Source organism: Temnothorax nylanderi, unplaced genomic scaffold (assembly GCF_030848795.1).
Source record: "Temnothorax nylanderi isolate EJ_2023f unplaced genomic scaffold, tnyl_v1.0 TNYL_tig0362_pilon, whole genome shotgun sequence".
NCBI lineage: Eukaryota > Metazoa > Arthropoda > Insecta > Hymenoptera > Formicidae > Temnothorax > Temnothorax nylanderi.
The window spans coordinates 159,459-177,912 of NW_027249424.1; the positions used below are offsets into that span (position 1 = coordinate 159,459).

General features: G+C 37.0%; 1 protein-coding gene across 13 annotated transcripts; it reads right to left on the reverse strand.

The window, feature by feature from the left end:
• Positions 1-928: 928 nt before the first annotated feature.
• On the reverse strand, positions 929-16,545 carry Rempa (intraflagellar transport protein rempA). Of its 13 annotated transcripts, XM_071720644.1 has the most exons (14): positions 16,283-16,545; positions 15,684-15,712; positions 14,208-14,380; positions 11,111-11,358; positions 10,571-10,889; positions 9,872-10,091; positions 9,081-9,662; positions 8,665-8,953; positions 8,330-8,459; positions 5,611-6,102; positions 5,233-5,519; positions 4,870-5,146; positions 3,856-4,760; positions 929-1,262 (listed from the first exon to the last, which is right to left on the reverse strand). In XM_071720644.1, the coding sequence occupies exons 1-14, from the start codon at positions 16,336-16,338 to the stop codon at positions 950-952; spliced, it is 4,320 nt and encodes a 1,439-aa protein (XP_071576745.1). In that variant the 5' UTR covers positions 16,339-16,545; the 3' UTR covers positions 929-949. The 13 variants fall into 13 exon arrangements, with proteins under 13 accessions (XP_071576745.1, XP_071576747.1, XP_071576748.1 ...); XM_071720646.1 differs by lacking the exon at positions 15,684-15,712 and having other exon boundaries at positions 16,290-16,545; XM_071720647.1 differs by lacking the exon at positions 15,684-15,712.
• Between the last annotated feature and the right edge of the window lie 1,909 nt (positions 16,546-18,454).

Here is an 18,454-nt window from a genome sequence, read left to right on the forward strand (position 1 = left end):
TTTTCAATTGCACTTCAAAAGTCTTTACACGAAATACAAACGATTTCATATAGAGATTCTTTAAAAAGACGTTCATTTCCGGCCAAATACATACGAATGAGTTTACTTACTGGATAATATAGTGACTTTTAATTGGTGTTTGAAAGTCAAACCGAAATTTCCCGTTCTTCCGCGGTCAAACTGCGCAGCTCAGTCACGAACGTCGTGAACCATACTCACGTGCCTCGACGAGCGTTTCGCACGCTGATTCGTCGAGGCACCGTACCTCGCGACAGGAACGCGTGTTCCACGCGTTAGCATTAGAAGTGTAAGGGAAAATAAAGTCAGAAAACACAGTCACCCGCTCCGTGAGTGACTGACTACCAATCCCCGTTTCGCGCGCCGCGACCGCCGAATCGAGCGAGAGCGGGCAGAATCTGCCGAATCGTCAGCTCGTTCGCATCAGAGCCCACGACAGTTAAACTCACTCGTCTCGGCGAAATTAATTGTCCTTCGCTATTGAACTATTGTGTACGTGCGATACTTCTTGTGGGAGCGTGTTCATTAGGAGCGGGCATTAAATTGAACGAAGACACCTGGAGCCCTATCGGGAATACGATCTTTCGACGCGCAAGATTTCCGACTGCCAGATTTACTCCGACGCGGTTGCGTCAGGAGTACGTACACTTGTACGTAAAGTGCGTCGTGTGTCGCTCCGCTCCATTACGTGCAATAAACGTCCTTTTTGTGAATCACGATTCTTCAAGTCTCTTCCCGCTCCAGATCCTTCAGCGAGGCTCGAAGCTCGCGCCACCGCACGTCTTTGCGCTCATCTCTGAGCGAACTCCGGCGATTTAATCGGGACGATCTCGTCGAGATCGCCTCCCGAACAATTGGAGAGTAAAAACACCCCGAATGATCGTTTACGTAAGAAAAAATTAAACACCTATTCCCGGATTAATGAAGATTTTTATTCTCCCAGGAGCTCTTCGATTCCATTATCCTTATCGGAACTATCCTGTCGCTGTACCTTCATCTTATAGCCCAATGCTTCTAGAAGATTTATGTTAAAGTAGTAAGTCAAATTGATTCCTGGCACTAGACGTTTCAGTTCTTCGATGGTCGCCCAAGCTTTCTCAGTGTCTCCTATATTAGCATAATGCTGTGTGATCGTTGCGAACAGATCGCCACGACGAACCGATTGTTCTAGATTGGATCCTTGAGAATCCAGCAGATGACGAACTTGCTGCATTGCCGTCTCCGTCTCACCTCTGTCGAACAATCTGTTCAAAAACGTTCGAAAATATACAGAATACGTTCATATACAATAAAAATGCGATTAACGTAAGAATAAAATTTATAGAAACTTCCATTATATAAATAAAGATAGTCATGATCCGTAAACGTAAGACGTGCTAAAGATACGATATATCCATATATCCATGATAGAATAAAACATTTCAATCTTTATTTTTTTAATGAATATATAAAAATTGACTGTATAAAAATATGGAACTATCTAGATAATCTCAAGTATAAATATAATATCAATATTAAAAAGTGATCTCTAACATATTTGAACAAAACCAGACAAATAAATTTTTTTTACAGTAAATTTCTTGCAGATACTTTCGATCCCGCTCGATAATCGAAAATATCCATATTTTTTAATTTATGTCACACATATCTCAGTCGCTATTTACTTATTAAACAAATAAATATTTACAGTTTGGAGATTAGCATGACTATACAAAAATTCAAATCATTTGATCTACATCAAGGAAACCTCGCAAAGTGTCAAATTTTGATTGTAACAAAACATAAACATGCATATCGGGTGTCCCAAAAGTCCCAGAGCAATCAGATATCTCGAAAAATATGGAAGATATGGACAAACGTTTTAGACAAAAATTTAAAAAGATCTATTTATTGACCTTAGGCCTATTCGTTTTCGCTGCACTTCTGAACTAGTGCAATAAGTTAGAATAAAATAAATATATTTTCTTTCATTTTAACTTATTGCGCTAGTTCAGAAGTGCAGCAAAAACGAACAGGCTTCTTATCAGTTCTATAAGCGTCGTTAAGGTCAAGTCAGCGTCACGTTGAATTTTTTATAAATTGGACTCCTATTTTTTATTGCATATTCTTGTAATCCTTGTCGAGACGTTTCCAAAACACTGTAATAAAGCTTTCTTTTGTTAAGAATTTCTTAAAATATTTCAAATTTTATCATGATATTTTTAATTTAAAATATAAAATATCTCGTAAAGTATTCACTTTTTGATGACTTTACCTTCATCCTTTTAATAATGAAAGAAATCGATTGTTGCAAAAAAATACAAATTATTTTATAAAAATTTGATTTGCATTTTGTAGATGTATTCAATTTTACAAATGTAAAATTGCAAATGTAAAAATAACAATTATTATTCAACTCCTTTCATTATTCTACATATAAAAGTATTTCGGTAAAGTCATCGAAAAGTGAATACTTTATATGAGATGTTTCATATTTTATATTAAAAATGTGACAAAATTTAAAATATCTCAGGAAATTTTTAACGAAAAAAAATTTCATTATAGTGTTTTAAAAACATCTCGACAAGGGCTACAAGAATATGCAATAAAAAATAGGAGGGCTAATTTATAAAATTCAAAGTGACCCTGACTTGATCTTAATGACGCCACCTAAGATCAAACTGATAAGGTCAGTAAATAGATCTTTTTAAACCTTACAACTTTTATTTAAAACGTTTTTCCATATCTTCCATATTTTTCGAGATATTTAACTGTTCCGAGACTTTTGGGACACCCTATATAGTTAAGATAAATAGATAAATTTAGAAATTATCAAATGGGGAATGCAAGAAATATTGTAGGTATCTCTTTGAGGAATATTTCAATTGTGAATACTATAAGATAGAATTATGTTAATGTTAATAGTAAGATTTCATTTTAAATATATTATAATAAGCATATTCATTGCTAATGTTTGTAATAATTGTGCTTATACATTACAAAAAATGCTATAAAAATATATGGCATGATAACTCATATATGTAGACATTATAGAAATGTCGAAATTGATGTGTACACCGTCAGCTGCAAGTAGTGATTTCTTTAACCGTAAAAATTATAATTGTTGTAATTTCTCATAAAAAATTATCAATACATTTAGATTAAAGATATCATTTTATTGTATTAAGCTGGGTATACACTTAGCGAACGAACACCGAACAAACAGCGAACGTAAACGTTTGTTGTCATTATTCAACAGATATAATCAAAAATTTCAAATTGCTACATGCAGCAAACATCGAATCTGGTCGAATTCTAGTATTTGGTGCAATCGAAAGAAAGAACAAATAACCTAGGAGCAAAAACGCGAATATCTGAACGTTCGCATTCGCTGTTCGTTCGCTAAGTGTATACCCAGCTTTATAGTGAATATAGATATTCTTTCGTATAAGGTGTGCAAATAATTATCTTTTTAAAATGTTTCTAACGTGGTTAAATAGAGGTATTTTTATTATAAAGCATTTTTTGATATCTCAAAGTTTTTTGAGATATAATAAAAAAAGCCAAAAATTGCTCTAACTAATAATTTCTAAATTTATCTATTTATTTTATCTATATAAAGTTTCGTTAAACTCAGAATTTAGCATTTGGCGACCCCTTGTCAGTATAATCTTCCGAGGATAAAAAGGTAAACGCGATCAAGCAGTTTAATACTTTGGACCAAATCAAGACTTTTTTAATCTTTATTCATGGCTATATCAAACTTTATTTTATTTATCTACTATTTAATTCCTCGCAAATACTTTCACGCTGTCAATGTTACTTATTGCAAATTTAGAACCAGCCTCTTGGATTTACCTTTTAATATCCAAGTAGCGTTTAATCGCCGACATTCTGTTATTCACCAGCTCCACCGCCCGATTGTGAACATTCGGATCTCGCGGTGTCACCACCTTGGACAGACACCTGTTCGCTTGATTCAGAGCGTCCAACGCTTTCTCGTAATTCTGAAACTCGTCGATCTCCACCTGCGCGCATGCCACATAAAAATTCGCCAACAGATCCATGGCCTTGCCCTTGGAGTAGAAATTGATTATGTTCTTTAGAATTTCCGGTTGATTTTGCCAATCCAGAGACTGCAAATAATTGCCTGCCATGATATAGATCTCGCGGTTTCTCGAGACTTGCGCGAAAAAGCAGATCTTTTCGGTGTCGCCGGACTTCAGCAACGCCTTCATGGCGCGTAGCTTGTTGCCGGCCTGCGTGAATTTTTTAGTCGCTAGATGGTAGTTCCCCTGATCGAAAGCGATCTCTGCGATTTTCTCAAGCGTGGAAATCCTCGTATGCTCGCGCTCCGTGGTGTTATTGCTCTCTTTTTCAATCGTCATGTTCTCCGCGAGCTCTTCACTCAACACGACGTTATGCTGCTGGATCAGATCCAAAGCCGCCATATAATCTCTGCCGGTCGCGAGCAGATCCACTGCCTTGTCGATCTGGTCATTCTGCATGAAATAGTCCGCGCACTTGTGGATCAATGCCGGATCAGAATCCGCGTTCACATCCATGATAATCAGTTGCAACGCGCTGTATTGTCGGGTTCTGAACGCAACGTCCAAAGCTTTATGCAAAAGACCAGCTTTATGGTACAGCAGTACCGCGCGATCCGGTTGATCATTGTCCTCGTAAAACTTTGCGACGTCTATCTGTGAGTGCCGTGACGCCAGGATAGCCAGTGGCCACAGTTCTTCCAGCATGTCATGCTCCTACAAATAATAAATATCGAAAAGACTCGCTAACTCTTGTCAAGCGAATCAAAATGGGATAAATAAGGCGTTACAAGCGAACAATTTTTAATACAATCGAATGCCTCACCTTGCACAGCCGTATCGCATTGGTATAGGCTTTAGCGACAGTGTAGAAATGAATTGCTAGTACCACATTATTCTTCGATTCGTAATGCGCAGCAAGATGGTACGCCGCCGCGGCGTGATTTGTTCTAGTCACCAGCTCGCACACTTCATCCTCTCTATCGAAGTAACAGAGCAGCCTCGTCATCGACAAAGTATCTTTTGCTTGTTCGTAAAGATGTAGAGCGGTCTCCATGTCGCCGGTCGACTCGGTGTACTGGGCATGCCAATTTTTAATCTCCCTGTGACAATATCAATCTGACTGCATTGCAACTAATTACTCTCTAATCGACACATGCAATTAATACCGCTAGATCATATCACTTACGGTTCTTCGGAATTATTCAGGTACGTGAGTAACTCTCGAGGTCTCGTCAAGAGCATTCTGGGCACTTCAAATCGATGGCAATCGGCTTTCGTGTACATATCAATAGCCTCCGCCACTTTACCTTGTTGTTCCAACGCGTGAGCGTAATTATAGTAGCTCGTTTTTTCGCGAATCCTATTTTCGTTACTGGCCAATTCGATCGCCTCCTTGAACTTATTCCGCGCCTCGTATAGCCGTCCTAGTAGATCCAGACGTTTTGCTTCTCGAAACAGACGTTCAGCATCGGTCTGCAGTTTAGAGCGTCATACAATCAATATGATATTTCGGATATGTTCAGCAGCACTCGTTACATACACGCTTATGTATTTAAAAACTTACATGCAGACCAAGCTCGACGGCTAAAATTCCTACTTGCGCTTCCAAGCTTAAAGTATCGTCTTGCATCGCTTCACGTAAGGCCCGCGCGGCATTGGCCTGCTTCATATGACCCAGACAAAGGAGAGCCATGTTCAACTGCTTCGTTTTCACGCACATTTTGGCCAGATTCTTCCAGACGGCCTCATTCTTTATAGATTTAATGGCTTTAAAGGCCTCTTCCATGTTCGCCACGCTAATATGATAACTAAAGTCCATCACCGCTTTCCTGGTAACGGAATCACACTCTCCTAATTCCTCAAAGTCTCTCATTAATAATCGCATAATCTTGCTGCTTCTATCCAGACTCTTTTCAGAATTTAGAATAACGATGTGCGGTGAGTGTATACCTAGCAATCGACAATTCTCATCAACAATCGGCTTCACGTCCTGTATGACGATACCATGATCCGATGTCGCGAATAACGATACTAACACTACGGAGGCCTGTGCAGTCTGCAAAAAAAGGATACCATGATTTACTAAATATAATCGCCGTAGAATCAATCAGTGTATAATCAATGTATTAATTTTATCCCTATCTTTTTAGGCCTAAAATCTTATAATTCATAATCAGTCGTATACAAATACATAAGAGTAAAAAGTAAATTTTCTATTAAAGAAAAATCAATGTATCCTTATTAACAAAAAGTTATTAATATTGTTTTAAAAATATTTTAATATTCCGCATTAGATATGTATATATAATCAAATCTCCTTTAATTAATCTTTATTCATATCAGAATCAAACACTCTATGTATCTTCAATTTTTTCTTTGTATCCATTCATATTTTAATAGCATTTTAATGGATAGAATAAAAGTATCGTACAATCACATCCATAACTTTATTAGTTACTTTTGTTTTACGCGTGTGTAAAGTATTGAGAGATCAGAGGTGGGATTCTGTAACTCCTTAACGATAGTTTCGGTATCGTTGCGCAGCTTTTTTACCATACATAATACCTGCGCAACGATACCAAAACTGTCGTTAAGGATGTATATCGCTTATGTCAAAATAGAAGGATGAAGCTGAAATTTACAGAGATTGTGCACTTATATATCCCAAAAACCTGTGTTAAATTTGCGATTGATTGTCTGACCCATTTCTGAGATATTCGCTTTAAAAGTTACAGAAATTGTATATATATAGACATACTCCCTATGTAAATATAATATTATGTATCTCTGCTCCTGTACAGTAAAAATGAATGAAATTTTGATGGTACACTTCTATGACATCGAGAATTGCAATTACGGTTTTTTAACTTTTTCTGTTTATATATATATATTTTTTCAATTTTTTAAAATAATTTATTTAAACAATATCAAGTACAAAAATGAGACAAAATTGCGATTTTTACGCTTTTTCTGTCAATGATAACATGTTGTTTATGAATCATTTCTGAGACTAGCTAATCAAGAAAACAAAATTATACTACATATAGCTATACGTAAAACCTCCTTAAGGGGATGCTGGAGCCGCAGGCGAACTCGATCAGCGTCGATAAAGAAGTGCTCACCGACTATATCTGTCCTTGTATAGACAAGGATATAGACAAGGATAGCACCTAACCTTGCATCTTCCACTGGTCTAAGTAATATCTTTTTTTTAAGGCTTCAAATCTTACTTCTAATTGCACGATATTATTCCTGACAGTTTTTTGTAGAGGGCTGCATCACTATTTTCTATAGAAAAACTGCAGAATTTTTGTATAAAGCAAATATTGTCGTCAGGTGAAGACAATATTTATAAAAATAAAATTTTTTTTTAGTTTATCAGAAAAAATCATGTACAGCCCTCTACATTTTTGTGCGTACTTTAATCGTGTAAAAGGATTTTCCATTCTGTTCAGCCAATTCAAAGATATTGCTTAGACCGATTATGCCTTGTCGCTGTCACTCCAGGATCCCCTTAAGGAGTTACAGAATCCCGTTACAGTGCAAAAGGAGAAATTTACACTTTGTAGACTACCGATGACACACAGCTGTTGAGATGTGAGAATATTGATCTTATCGACATACTATTAGCTACAGTTATTATTGCATGTAGTTATCATAGATAAAAATATAAGCAAAACGTTATTTGGCAATGTAAAAACAATTGTAAACATGATTGAGCGGCACAATGTAAACAGCATAATTAAGCGGTATTAATTACTATCAATGTAATGAGAGATTATGTGGAAAATATTATTTTAAAATGTATCATATAAAAGAAAATACATTTAAATAACACTTGAAATGTAGTTTATAATCTATTTTATTTTAGAAAAATCTTAAGAAGTGATAGTTGTCGTTTCAAAGATTCAACATACTTGTGTTTGAGATATTTTCAGTTAGAAATAAGCCGCTATTTTTAATTATCTGACAGAATGAAAACAAAATGTAAAAGTTAAAATTTATGGTGTTTATTGATAAGAAAAAGGTGTAAAAACCCTACCGACACTAAAAAACAAGATATTTTTACTTTAATACTGACTTTATACTGACATTCTCGTTTGCAGCTTAAGTCATATCATAACTGTAGTTTGTTTCAATTAGATATTGTTATAGTTCAATACAGATCAAAGCGTTAAGTTGCGAAAGCTTCTGCTATTAAAAAATAATAGGGGATTTAGCTCTAACACAGGTGTATAGATATTTAATCCGAGATTCAACTGTAGCAAATTAGCAGACATTACCCGATTATTGTCTTTATTGAAGCTCTTAGAATCACGGTTCTCCAATCGTTGAGCTCGACATATCAGTAGCTTGGAATCCTCCATATCCCAGCAGTGCGCTGTGACCAACCTTCCTTTGCATTGGGCAGCTCTAAAAGTAACGTACCGAAATGTTATTACTCTTGCATATTACATTGTGCGCTAATGCTGCATTAATGGAATATGCAATTGCCTTTATATAGATAAACGTATGTGTATTAGGGATACATACACAATCGATTAATGGAAAGTACAATTAATTCTGATCTGAGATTCAATTCGCAGTTACGTCGAATTTTCTCAGCTTCTTTACTCACAACATGGAGTCATCGTCAACGATGTCGTCTGACTCTCCGAAGTCGAATTCGTGGATCTGATCGCTCTCGATGTCCCAGATATATAGAACCGAACTAGGCATGAGATTTGCCATAGCAACAGTGATCGAGACGCAATGGCAATCCGAATTACATTTGGCCTCAATGATCTCGGCGAAATCGCTAATCGCTTCGTACGTTGCCATGGCGCGGGTATGTAACTTAGCTTCGTGTTTGCCTAGATTCCAAATCTTCAAAATGCCATTCAATGACGCTACAGTTAAATAATGTCCTACAAAGAATTTCGAATGTAAAATTTATAATAGGGATAGGCAAGCAATAGCAAGCACCTTATCGTTAGAGCCTCGAATAATAAAAAAAAATATGACATTTTCACTGTTTCAATTAAAAATTTTTACCTGTCAATTCCATCGTGATCGGTTCGCCCTCCTCTGGTAAAGTGGGAAGTGTCTGAATAACAGAGCCTTCTATAGATCGCAGCTGAATAATCGTTGGAGTCAACACGATCAACGTGTGCTCGTAGATCAACATCTTTTCTGTGTCACAGTTGAAGGTCGCCAACACACTCGTGCTAAGATTGGCACCTTTGTTGATACTGTTGACGACGATTTGTCTACTGGAGGAGACGGCGATGTATTCCCGTGACACAGCGACGACCTGCACCTGAATCTCCGTCTTTAGTGTATATGTCTGGTTATCCATCTCGAGCAGAATCTGCGTCGGGGTGAGCTGGCTTGCGCAAACACCGTCGTTGTACACGGCGCACATCGGTTGCTGATGCAGGATAAACACGTTAGTGATACAGTTAACAGCCAGAAGGGAATTTCGTGATAAACCGACACCCCACGCCAGCTGCTTCACCGTGCCGTGAATCGCGCAGGACTCCGGAACACTCGGCCAGGCATTCTCATCGCAGTCGGGCACACATTTTCGCTTCCACAAATAGATCGTACCCAAGTTGGAGCCAGCGGCCAAGGTGTCTGAGAACCGCGGAACATTATTATTTAGTTTGTTGTCCTCAAATTTACCTCGGTAGAAGTAACGGCAACAATTAAAACGTCGTAAAATTAAAATATTAATAAATTTTAATGAAGAGACGCTATAGTCCACACACTTGATATGATGATATGAGATATGATGATATGAGATAAATTTCGCTTAGAATTTTAAAAATACATTGGTGTTTTACCATTGCCCTTGCAAAATGCCAAGCTAGTGCACATTTCCTGAGGAGTTGCGACATTTCCATTGGATGAATCTGGAGGCGACAGAACGTATGTATCGCCGGTGTGAAGATCCCAGCATCGTACGGCAAGCTCTCCCGTGAGTACAGCCAACGTGTTTCCGCTAATCCAGCACAAGGTGGTACCGGTGATTCGCGATGCATCGCTTCTGCCACTTAATTTTACCTGAAACGATACATTGGATAGCAATATAACATAGTACGTATATATTGTTGTTATATAATTACGACAATTAGGTTTAATCTGTCTCAATTAGGTTTAATCTGTCTCAATTAAATAGAAGGTCTATATTTATCTATGATACTTATTGTTATTACTATTACATTGGTTATTATGATATTATTTCTACACAGAATTAAAGACTTTTGTCACATATTCAAATTCTACAACAATCAACGTTATTTTTTACATTTTTTTCTCGATAACGGATAACAGATAACTACCTACCATTCGAATTATTATACTTTATGAATAAGAATCTCTTTTTTCTCTGAACATTGAACCTGTCAAGAACCGACGATAAGAAATACAATAAATAATCAACGATATTGATCATTGTTGTAAAATTTGAATACAGTACGTTCTTTAATTTTAAGTAGAAATAATGTGTAGATATGACAGTGATAAAACTCAACGGCATAAACCTTTGTCAGTTCGGTGAGTTCTCCGCTAATCGAATCTGCTTGAAAGTGCCCGATGTTCAATCCCTCTGTCATAACAATGATAGAATCTCTGGTCTGATGGTACAATAGGCAGACCAATGCTGCACTATTGGTACTAAGAACTTCCTTGCACTGTCCTTGAGCATCAACAAAATATATGATGCCGTTTACAGTACCGATGTAGAACGTATGGTTATCCCGCTGTGACGGAACTGCTATTGGTGCAGCAGTTCTCGGACGCCAGGAACTGAACAAGTCCAAAGCTCTCTCATCACCAGCCACTGCTGCCTTCGCCAAACCACTGCAAATGACAAATTGCCCAATCAGATATTCAATTAAACAATCAGGAATACCATCAAATGTTCATCTGCAAGTTTTACTTGGAATAGCCTCTTTGAGATTCGATATTTTTCACCATACTAGTTTGTAATAATTGTGAAACTATTATGGAAATACAAGCTGCTTTGTTGCAATTTAATCTGCTTTTGACTTATTCGCTTAAGTATGTATATGTTATTGTACCTAATATCAACAGCTGGTTTTGGCGGGACTGTCCTAAATGCAATTTGCGTAAAAGATTCCTTTAGCTCGTGATGAAACACCATAAAGAGCTGTCCCCTGGAATCTATCTTCCAACCAACTATAGATCCGCCAGTGTCTGCAGATATTAAGCGGCCACCGTACTGACTCCACTGCAGAATCGTGATAGACTCTCGATGGGGGGTTACTACTATGTTGAATTCCTGAATACCAGTGTCCCCTGGCCATACCTGATAATAATAATTCAATGGTACTTATTCATTATACATATAGGTGTCAATTGGAGTTAGCTCCAATGGTCTTGACCCTGACATATGTTGTTGAGATCATGGTTTTAGTTTCATTTCATATAAGTACAATTCATTACATTAATCCACATGGTTCCACATGGAGTTTCTAACTTTCCACATGAAACGAGATCCATCTCACACCATCCGGTGCATGCAGTGCAAAACGAGGTCTATCGTTTACAGTTTGTCGTCTATTTTACAGTTTTATGGAAAGTTGAAAACCTATGTGGAATTATTTTATGTTAAGAATAATCACTGTACTTTCAAGTAAAAGAAAATTGGAAGTAGCATCTATATAATAAATATCAATTTAACACTTTTTTAAATCTCATGACAACAGAGACTATTCATTGCCTTCTGCAACCTAGAGTGTATATACATAATTAAAGTAAGGCGCCAGACTATTATGAGAGGTTGCTGTTATACTGCACTATTATTGTAATTCCATGCACTTTTACGTCACTATGCATGATCATATGCGTCTACGGCTGCGGTCCACTTGACGCTACAAATTCTTTGGAGCGTTTTTCTTCTCCTTCTTTCTTCATTGAAAGAAAAGAGAAGAGGAATGCTTCGAAGCATTTGTAGCGTCAAGTGGACCGCAGCCTACATCATGTCGGTATAACAGACATCCTAACCACGCAACTGTCAATTTTAGTACTTAATAACGTTTTTCCTAAAATTGAGAGCGACAGTTTTAACTTGCAGATGTTTTACGCACCAAAATACACAAAATTGTGAAGTTTTAGCCAAATCGGTAAGGAAGTCCCTCTCCTTCATATTCTTCATAATTACCATATATATATACCCAGATAGCAAGTTGCCTGTTGCCCGCAGGTTGCTGTCAATTTGCTTAAAACTGCTCTGCTAAGTTGCCTTCAATATTGAGGAAAGCGGCTTCCGATTTTGCCTATTGGATTGCCGACTTTTATTGCCATCAAAACGGTTGCCAACAGATTGTGGCAACTTTTATGGCAATAAGTATGCTACGAGCTTTCCGCTTGTTTGCGTAAAGCCCCTTGCACAATAGGCGATAGCGATAGCGATAGCGACAGCGACAAGGTTGCCGACAAAAAAAAAGCTATACCTTTGTCGGCAACTTTGTCGCTGTCGCTATCGCTATCGCCTATTGTGCAAGGGGCTTTAGGTAATCGTTGTCTGCATAATGCTTTTAAGTTGCTCTAAACGAAATTACTGTTGTCCGGTGACAGCAATATAATGACAACTGAAGGGAAACTTATGCCAAACACTATTTCCTTTTTATGCCAAGGAATGCTTGGCTATCTAGGTATATAGATGTATACGTCTTTATTTCAGCTATACGCCAAGAAAGGACTTGTTTTACATTTCTTACTTAAACACACATACATCCACACATCATCCATCTTTCTTCTTTACCTACAAGCCGCAATGCATTGTTATTTACAACCGTTATATTTAAAGCTGTTTCCATTACTACTCCTACTCACGCTCCTTTCCAACTTCCCTTCCTCATTTTTCTTTTCCTTTATCCTATCTTTTTTATAGCATTCCTCTCTCCTTTTCCATAATCTGTTTAACACCTTTCCTTTTTCCATTCTTTTGTCATCGTATATATTCTCTAATCTTTCTCTGTTATTCCTACCTAAATTCTCAAACCACAAACTTGTGATATTGCACTCGCTTATATAATGATCTAAGTTGTCCCTACCTATCTTACAGAATCTACACTTCGTATCTTCTTCGATCGTCTAGCCAATATTTATTTGTATCCTCTAAATTGCCGCACCTTAATTTTACTATCGCTCTAATCTCATCTCCTGTTTTTACTTTATCTAAGTTTTCTTTTAATAAATAACTGGGTGTTTCGTTTCTCACCTCTATCTCTTTGTACCTTGTATTATACCTTGCCTCTGCTATTTTACTGTTTATTATTTGCCCTTGAATGTCCTGTTCCCTTATTCTTACTAAGCCTTCAGTATTTTTACCTTCATTATCTAATTCTTTTATTACTTCTGAGCTCCAACCATTGTTATTATAAAATCTTTCTCGTTCCAAATTATAAAAATTCTTTTTCTTTTTAGCCATTATGTCCTTTTCCTCTCAACATGCCTTTACTAAACTTCCGTCTTTTTTCTCTCTGCTTCTTTTCTCGTATCTCATGGCTCTTATACCCCAACTAATTTTTAATTTCTTTAATCCTAGTTCCCTTAATATTACATACCTCGGTGTGCAAAAATCTAGTCTAAACACCCATCTTACATAATCCATCATGACTTTTTCCAACTCCTTTTTTTCACTGCACCCCCATATCTCTGCACCATATTCCATTACACTTTTCACTAGGTACTTAAAAAGCGTTCATCTCCTACTAAAATCATCTTTGCATAATCTCTCTCCTAAACCCCAAACCCTATTTGCAGCGATCCTTCCTTTCCTATTCAGTTCTTTTATATGATCGACATAATTACCTTTCCTATTAAACGTGAATCCCAAATATTTGAAATTTTCTACTTCTTCAATTATTTTATTGTCCCATTTCCATGCCATCCTGCCTTTTTTACCTTTACTATTAAATACCAACACTTTTGTTTTTTCTGTACTTAATTCTAGTTTCCTTTCTTTTAAAAATCTTTTCATCATATATATCATATATATATATATGATATATATATATATCTATATATATCTATATATATATCTATATATATATCTATATATAATATATATATATATATATATATATAGATATATATATATAGATATATATTGTATGTGATACCAAACATATATATAATTATAATACTAACTCGTAATTCTCCATTCTCCCAACCTGCCGCCAGCCAAGTTTTCTCGGGATGCCATCCGAGAGCAGTGACTTGTGCTACTGCGTGTCCCGGTGACTCGACGTCCTGCACGGGTTCGCCTTGATCATCATAGATGATCACAAAGCCACCCTTGTCTTGAGAGTATGCGGCAACGGCTAACAAAGGATAATTATTGTGCCAAGTGGCGAGAGTGCTTATTGAGGCACTTTCAGGATTTTGCACCCGTATGTCAAAATACAAAGCCATTGTTTATCACATTACAATACACGTAATACACATAGTAAATTTAGTTACAATTTAACACTCTCTATTATAGTCTTTTCAAAATACACTTTGCATTATTAAATAGAAGTGTTTGAAGAACAAATAAATGATTTTCTCTCATATTGATAGAGCGTGATCTAAATATTATGTTGACAGTTGTCATCAGTTGCCATAGAGACCAACGCCATTGCCAGAGACACGGCCATTTTCAATTCAGGTTAAGTTAGGCGTAGATTAAAGGTAGTTAAGGGGATCCTGCAGCCGTATGATTTACCGACATTATCGTTTTCACATAAATCTTTTAATTGGCTTTATAGAATTGCAAAAATCTTTTACAGAATTAAAGTACGCACAAAAATCTAGGCTAGCAAACGCGATTTTATATAAAAAACACCAAAAAATTAAAAATATTACTTATTTGGGCACATACAGCTGTCACCTGACGACAATATTTGGTTAAAACAAAAATTCTGCAGTTTATACATACATAATGTTTGTCTCCTATCCTTAGGAAAACATGTAGGAATAATATCGTGCAAGTAGAAGTAAGATTCAATGCGTACAATAAAAGAAAAATGTGAATTTTATTTTAGTACTGCAAATACGGATGCAGAATGACAAGAAGAGCAGCAACAGTAGTTGCCGGATCTTGCGAAAGATGGCGAGCAATCGAAAAAAGGACAGATGTCATTTCGTTAGACAAAGACAGATATAGGGAAAACAAAATTAGAAAGGTTGACATTATCGACATCGAGGAAGTTCGCTTGTCACTGCAGGATCGCCTTAAGGGGATTCTATAGCGGCAGTGCACTTTATGCACTAAGTGCACACTTTAACTCGTATTTTATTTATTATAAATGTTTAAGAGCAAAAATGCAAAATCGGGCTGTTTCGGGAACTACATATGAGCTTACTGATTAAAAATATCCTAAATGGAATAAGATTTATTCGATATTTTGGCTAAATGGTACTAATTCGTAATTTTTTTGCGTAGTTCACGGCTACAAATGGTTTTTCCCAAAGTTTATCCAAATTAATTAACGAATCTCATTAAACTTATGCTCGTTTTAATCGGTAAGATCAGCCGCAACCCGGTACATAGCCGGATTTTCCATTTTGGCTCTTAAAAATTTATAATAAATAAAATACGGAGTTAAAGTGCAGTTTAAAGTGCACTTAGTGCATAAAGTGTACCTGAGTGTACCTGAGTTCGGCCGTCACTCCTGTCGACCCTTATAGCGTTTTTTCTTGGCTGCACTATCGCCCACTAGTGAAACACTAGTGCAACACTAGTGCAATATTAGGTCTGTTCTTTGCAGCTGAACTGGCTGCACTAGTTCAGAGTTTATCTTTTTTACACCACATTGGAAGCATGAACTCTGAACTAGTGCAGCCAGTTCAGCTGTAAAGAACAGACCAATTGTTGCACTAGTGTTGCACTAGTGTTGCACTAGTGGGCGGTAGTGCAGCCAAGAAAAAACGCTATTAATCTACTACGACTAGAGTCCTATATTAAGCCTTGTGTACACGATACTAGAAATCGGTCCGAGTTTCGGTTTAAGCCAATCAACTTACAGCTCTTACAGAAAAGCAGCAGTTTCATTGGCTTAAACTGAAACTCGGACCGATTTCTAGTATCGTGTACACAAGGCTTTAGTAGACCGCCATCTTATGATCGTACTCCCTGCTGTCTATTGGTCTATAACCGACCAATCAGAAGGAGGAACAAGTTTGCGTCTCTCTACTAATATAGGACTCTAATCCGCGCAATTCCTTGGGCCTAACGCACTTACGGCATACCGAGTTCATTACATCGCGGACATAAACACACAGTTACACGTACACTCATACATATACACAGTGTTATATAGCCCTAAGGTGGTGCTGAAGGCACTTAATTTTCCTCATCCGAGGGATCTAACCCAAAAAAAAAAAAAGCTCGCATCAAGGCTGCGTTCGGGGAGCGCGCTATTAGCGCTATTTGCGTATTCTATCCTTGTTCTACACTTGATGAGCGATAAAGATAGAATGATGCAATAGCGCTAATAGCGCGCTCCCCGAAAGCAGCCCAAGTCTCGCACTGTTTTGATACTGTGCAAGGCTGCCAACCTACGTAAATCGAGTCATAAAGCGTTGTCACGTCTCTTTTGAGAGAGTCGATCGCATAATAATGTTTATAATAAATATTATTCAAAATTATCGTTTATATGATACATATTTATCTTTTTTGACGTTATTAAAGTCACATTTGTTTATCAGCACTGCTGAATAATGTCTTTCGCTTTGAAATAATTTGACGTTATAAAGTTGAAATCAGGGCATTTTCACTGCCAAAAGTTTAGGCTCATAAATTACAAAAATCGCAAATAATACTGGAAAAAACATTTGTAAAGTAAAAAATACCTTTCTAGGAGTAAAAATAAGACTCCTACTATCATTTGAGTATCTTAATTACATCTAGATTTACTATGCGTTAGGCGTAGATATTCAAGTATTTCAAATTTCATGCATTTTGTCTAAGATTGTACCAGCGATACATCCTTAAATTTCAATCCAATCTCAATCCCAATCCGTAGTCTGATACGGGCTTTAAGCCCCTTGCACAATGCCAGGCAACAGGCAATAGGAACACCTCTGTGAAGTTGGCTGGACAACTTCAACGTATCGAACTTTCATTAATTGGAATCGATTGGTGGTTGTTTGGTGGTCTTTGGTAGTCTAGTCCGATCGTTTGGTGGTTAGCCGTTTTCCTGTAAAATAAAAATAAAATATCCGGTGTGAAGTTAGCCGGACAATTTTTTTTTTCAACCAATTTAACTTTATTATATCTCATTCGACGCAGAATCGTTTGGTGGTCACGAATATCATCATTAAAACGTTTGGTGGTCAACCGTTTTCCCAGAAAATAAAAAAAACCGTATGCGCATAATGCCGGACATATCACCTCTGTGCCATTAGTCGGAAAAATTGTATTTATCACCCAAATTAACTTTGATAGGGCTCATTCGACGCGGAATCGTTTGATGGTCACGAATATCATCATTAAAACGTTTGGTGGTCAATCGTTTTCCTAAAAAATAGAAAAAAACCGTACGATCACGCCATTGGTCGTATGACTCCGTGACATTAGCTCGGTAATTTGATGGATAAATGTTATTTATCAATCAAATTGACTTTCATACGGCTCATTCGACGCGGAATCGTTTGGTGGTCACGAATATCGTCCTTAAAACGTTTGGTGGTCAATCATTTTCTCAGAAAATAGAGAAAACCGTATGCGCATGCAATGGTTGACCACCAAACGTTTTAATGACGATATTCGTGACCATCAAACGATTCCGCGTCGAATGAGCCCTATCAAAGTCAATTTGGGTGATAAATACAATTTTTCCGACTAATGGCACAGAGGTGATATGTCCGGCATTATGCGCATACGGTTTTTTCTATTTTCTGGGAAAACGGTTGACCACCAAACGTTTTAATGATGATATTCGTGACCACCAAACGATTCTGCGTCGAATGAGCTATAATAAAGTTAAATTGGTTGAAAAAAATAAAATTGTCCGACTTATTACTTCACACCGGATATTTTATTTTTATTTTACAGGAAAACGGCTAACCACCAAACGATCGGACTAGACTACCAAAGACCACCAAACGACCACCAATCGATTCCAATTAATGAAAGTTCGATACGTTGAAGTTGTCCGGCCAACTTCACAAAGGTGGAACACCTAATAGGAACAGGAAATAACCAAAAAATCGTTAATTACAACCTAAAAAATTCGAATGCTATGATTGGTTGGCAACAGGCAATAGGCACAGAATTTCCAACGTGACGGAAACTCTGTGTCTATTGCCTGTGTCACTGTTTATTCTGCATTTATACATGATTTCTGATTTCTATTCCCTGTTCCTATTGCCTGTTGCCTGGCATTGTGCAAGGGGCTTTATAGTCCGTGACA

Excerpts from the sequence above, each read along its gene's own strand:
- Rempa (XM_071720643.1), bottom strand. The coding sequence starts at position 14,471 with ATGGCTTTGTATTTTGACATACGGGTGCAAAATCCTGAAAGTGCCTCA. Across the intron at positions 10,890-11,110 it reads AAACCAGCTGTTGATATTAG|TGGTTTGGCGAAGGCAGCAG; the intron begins GTACAATAACAT and ends TGTCATTTGCAG. Across the intron at positions 4,761-4,869 it reads ATGCGATACGGCTGTGCAAG|GAGCATGACATGCTGGAAGA; the intron begins GTGAGGCATTCG and ends TATTATTTGTAG.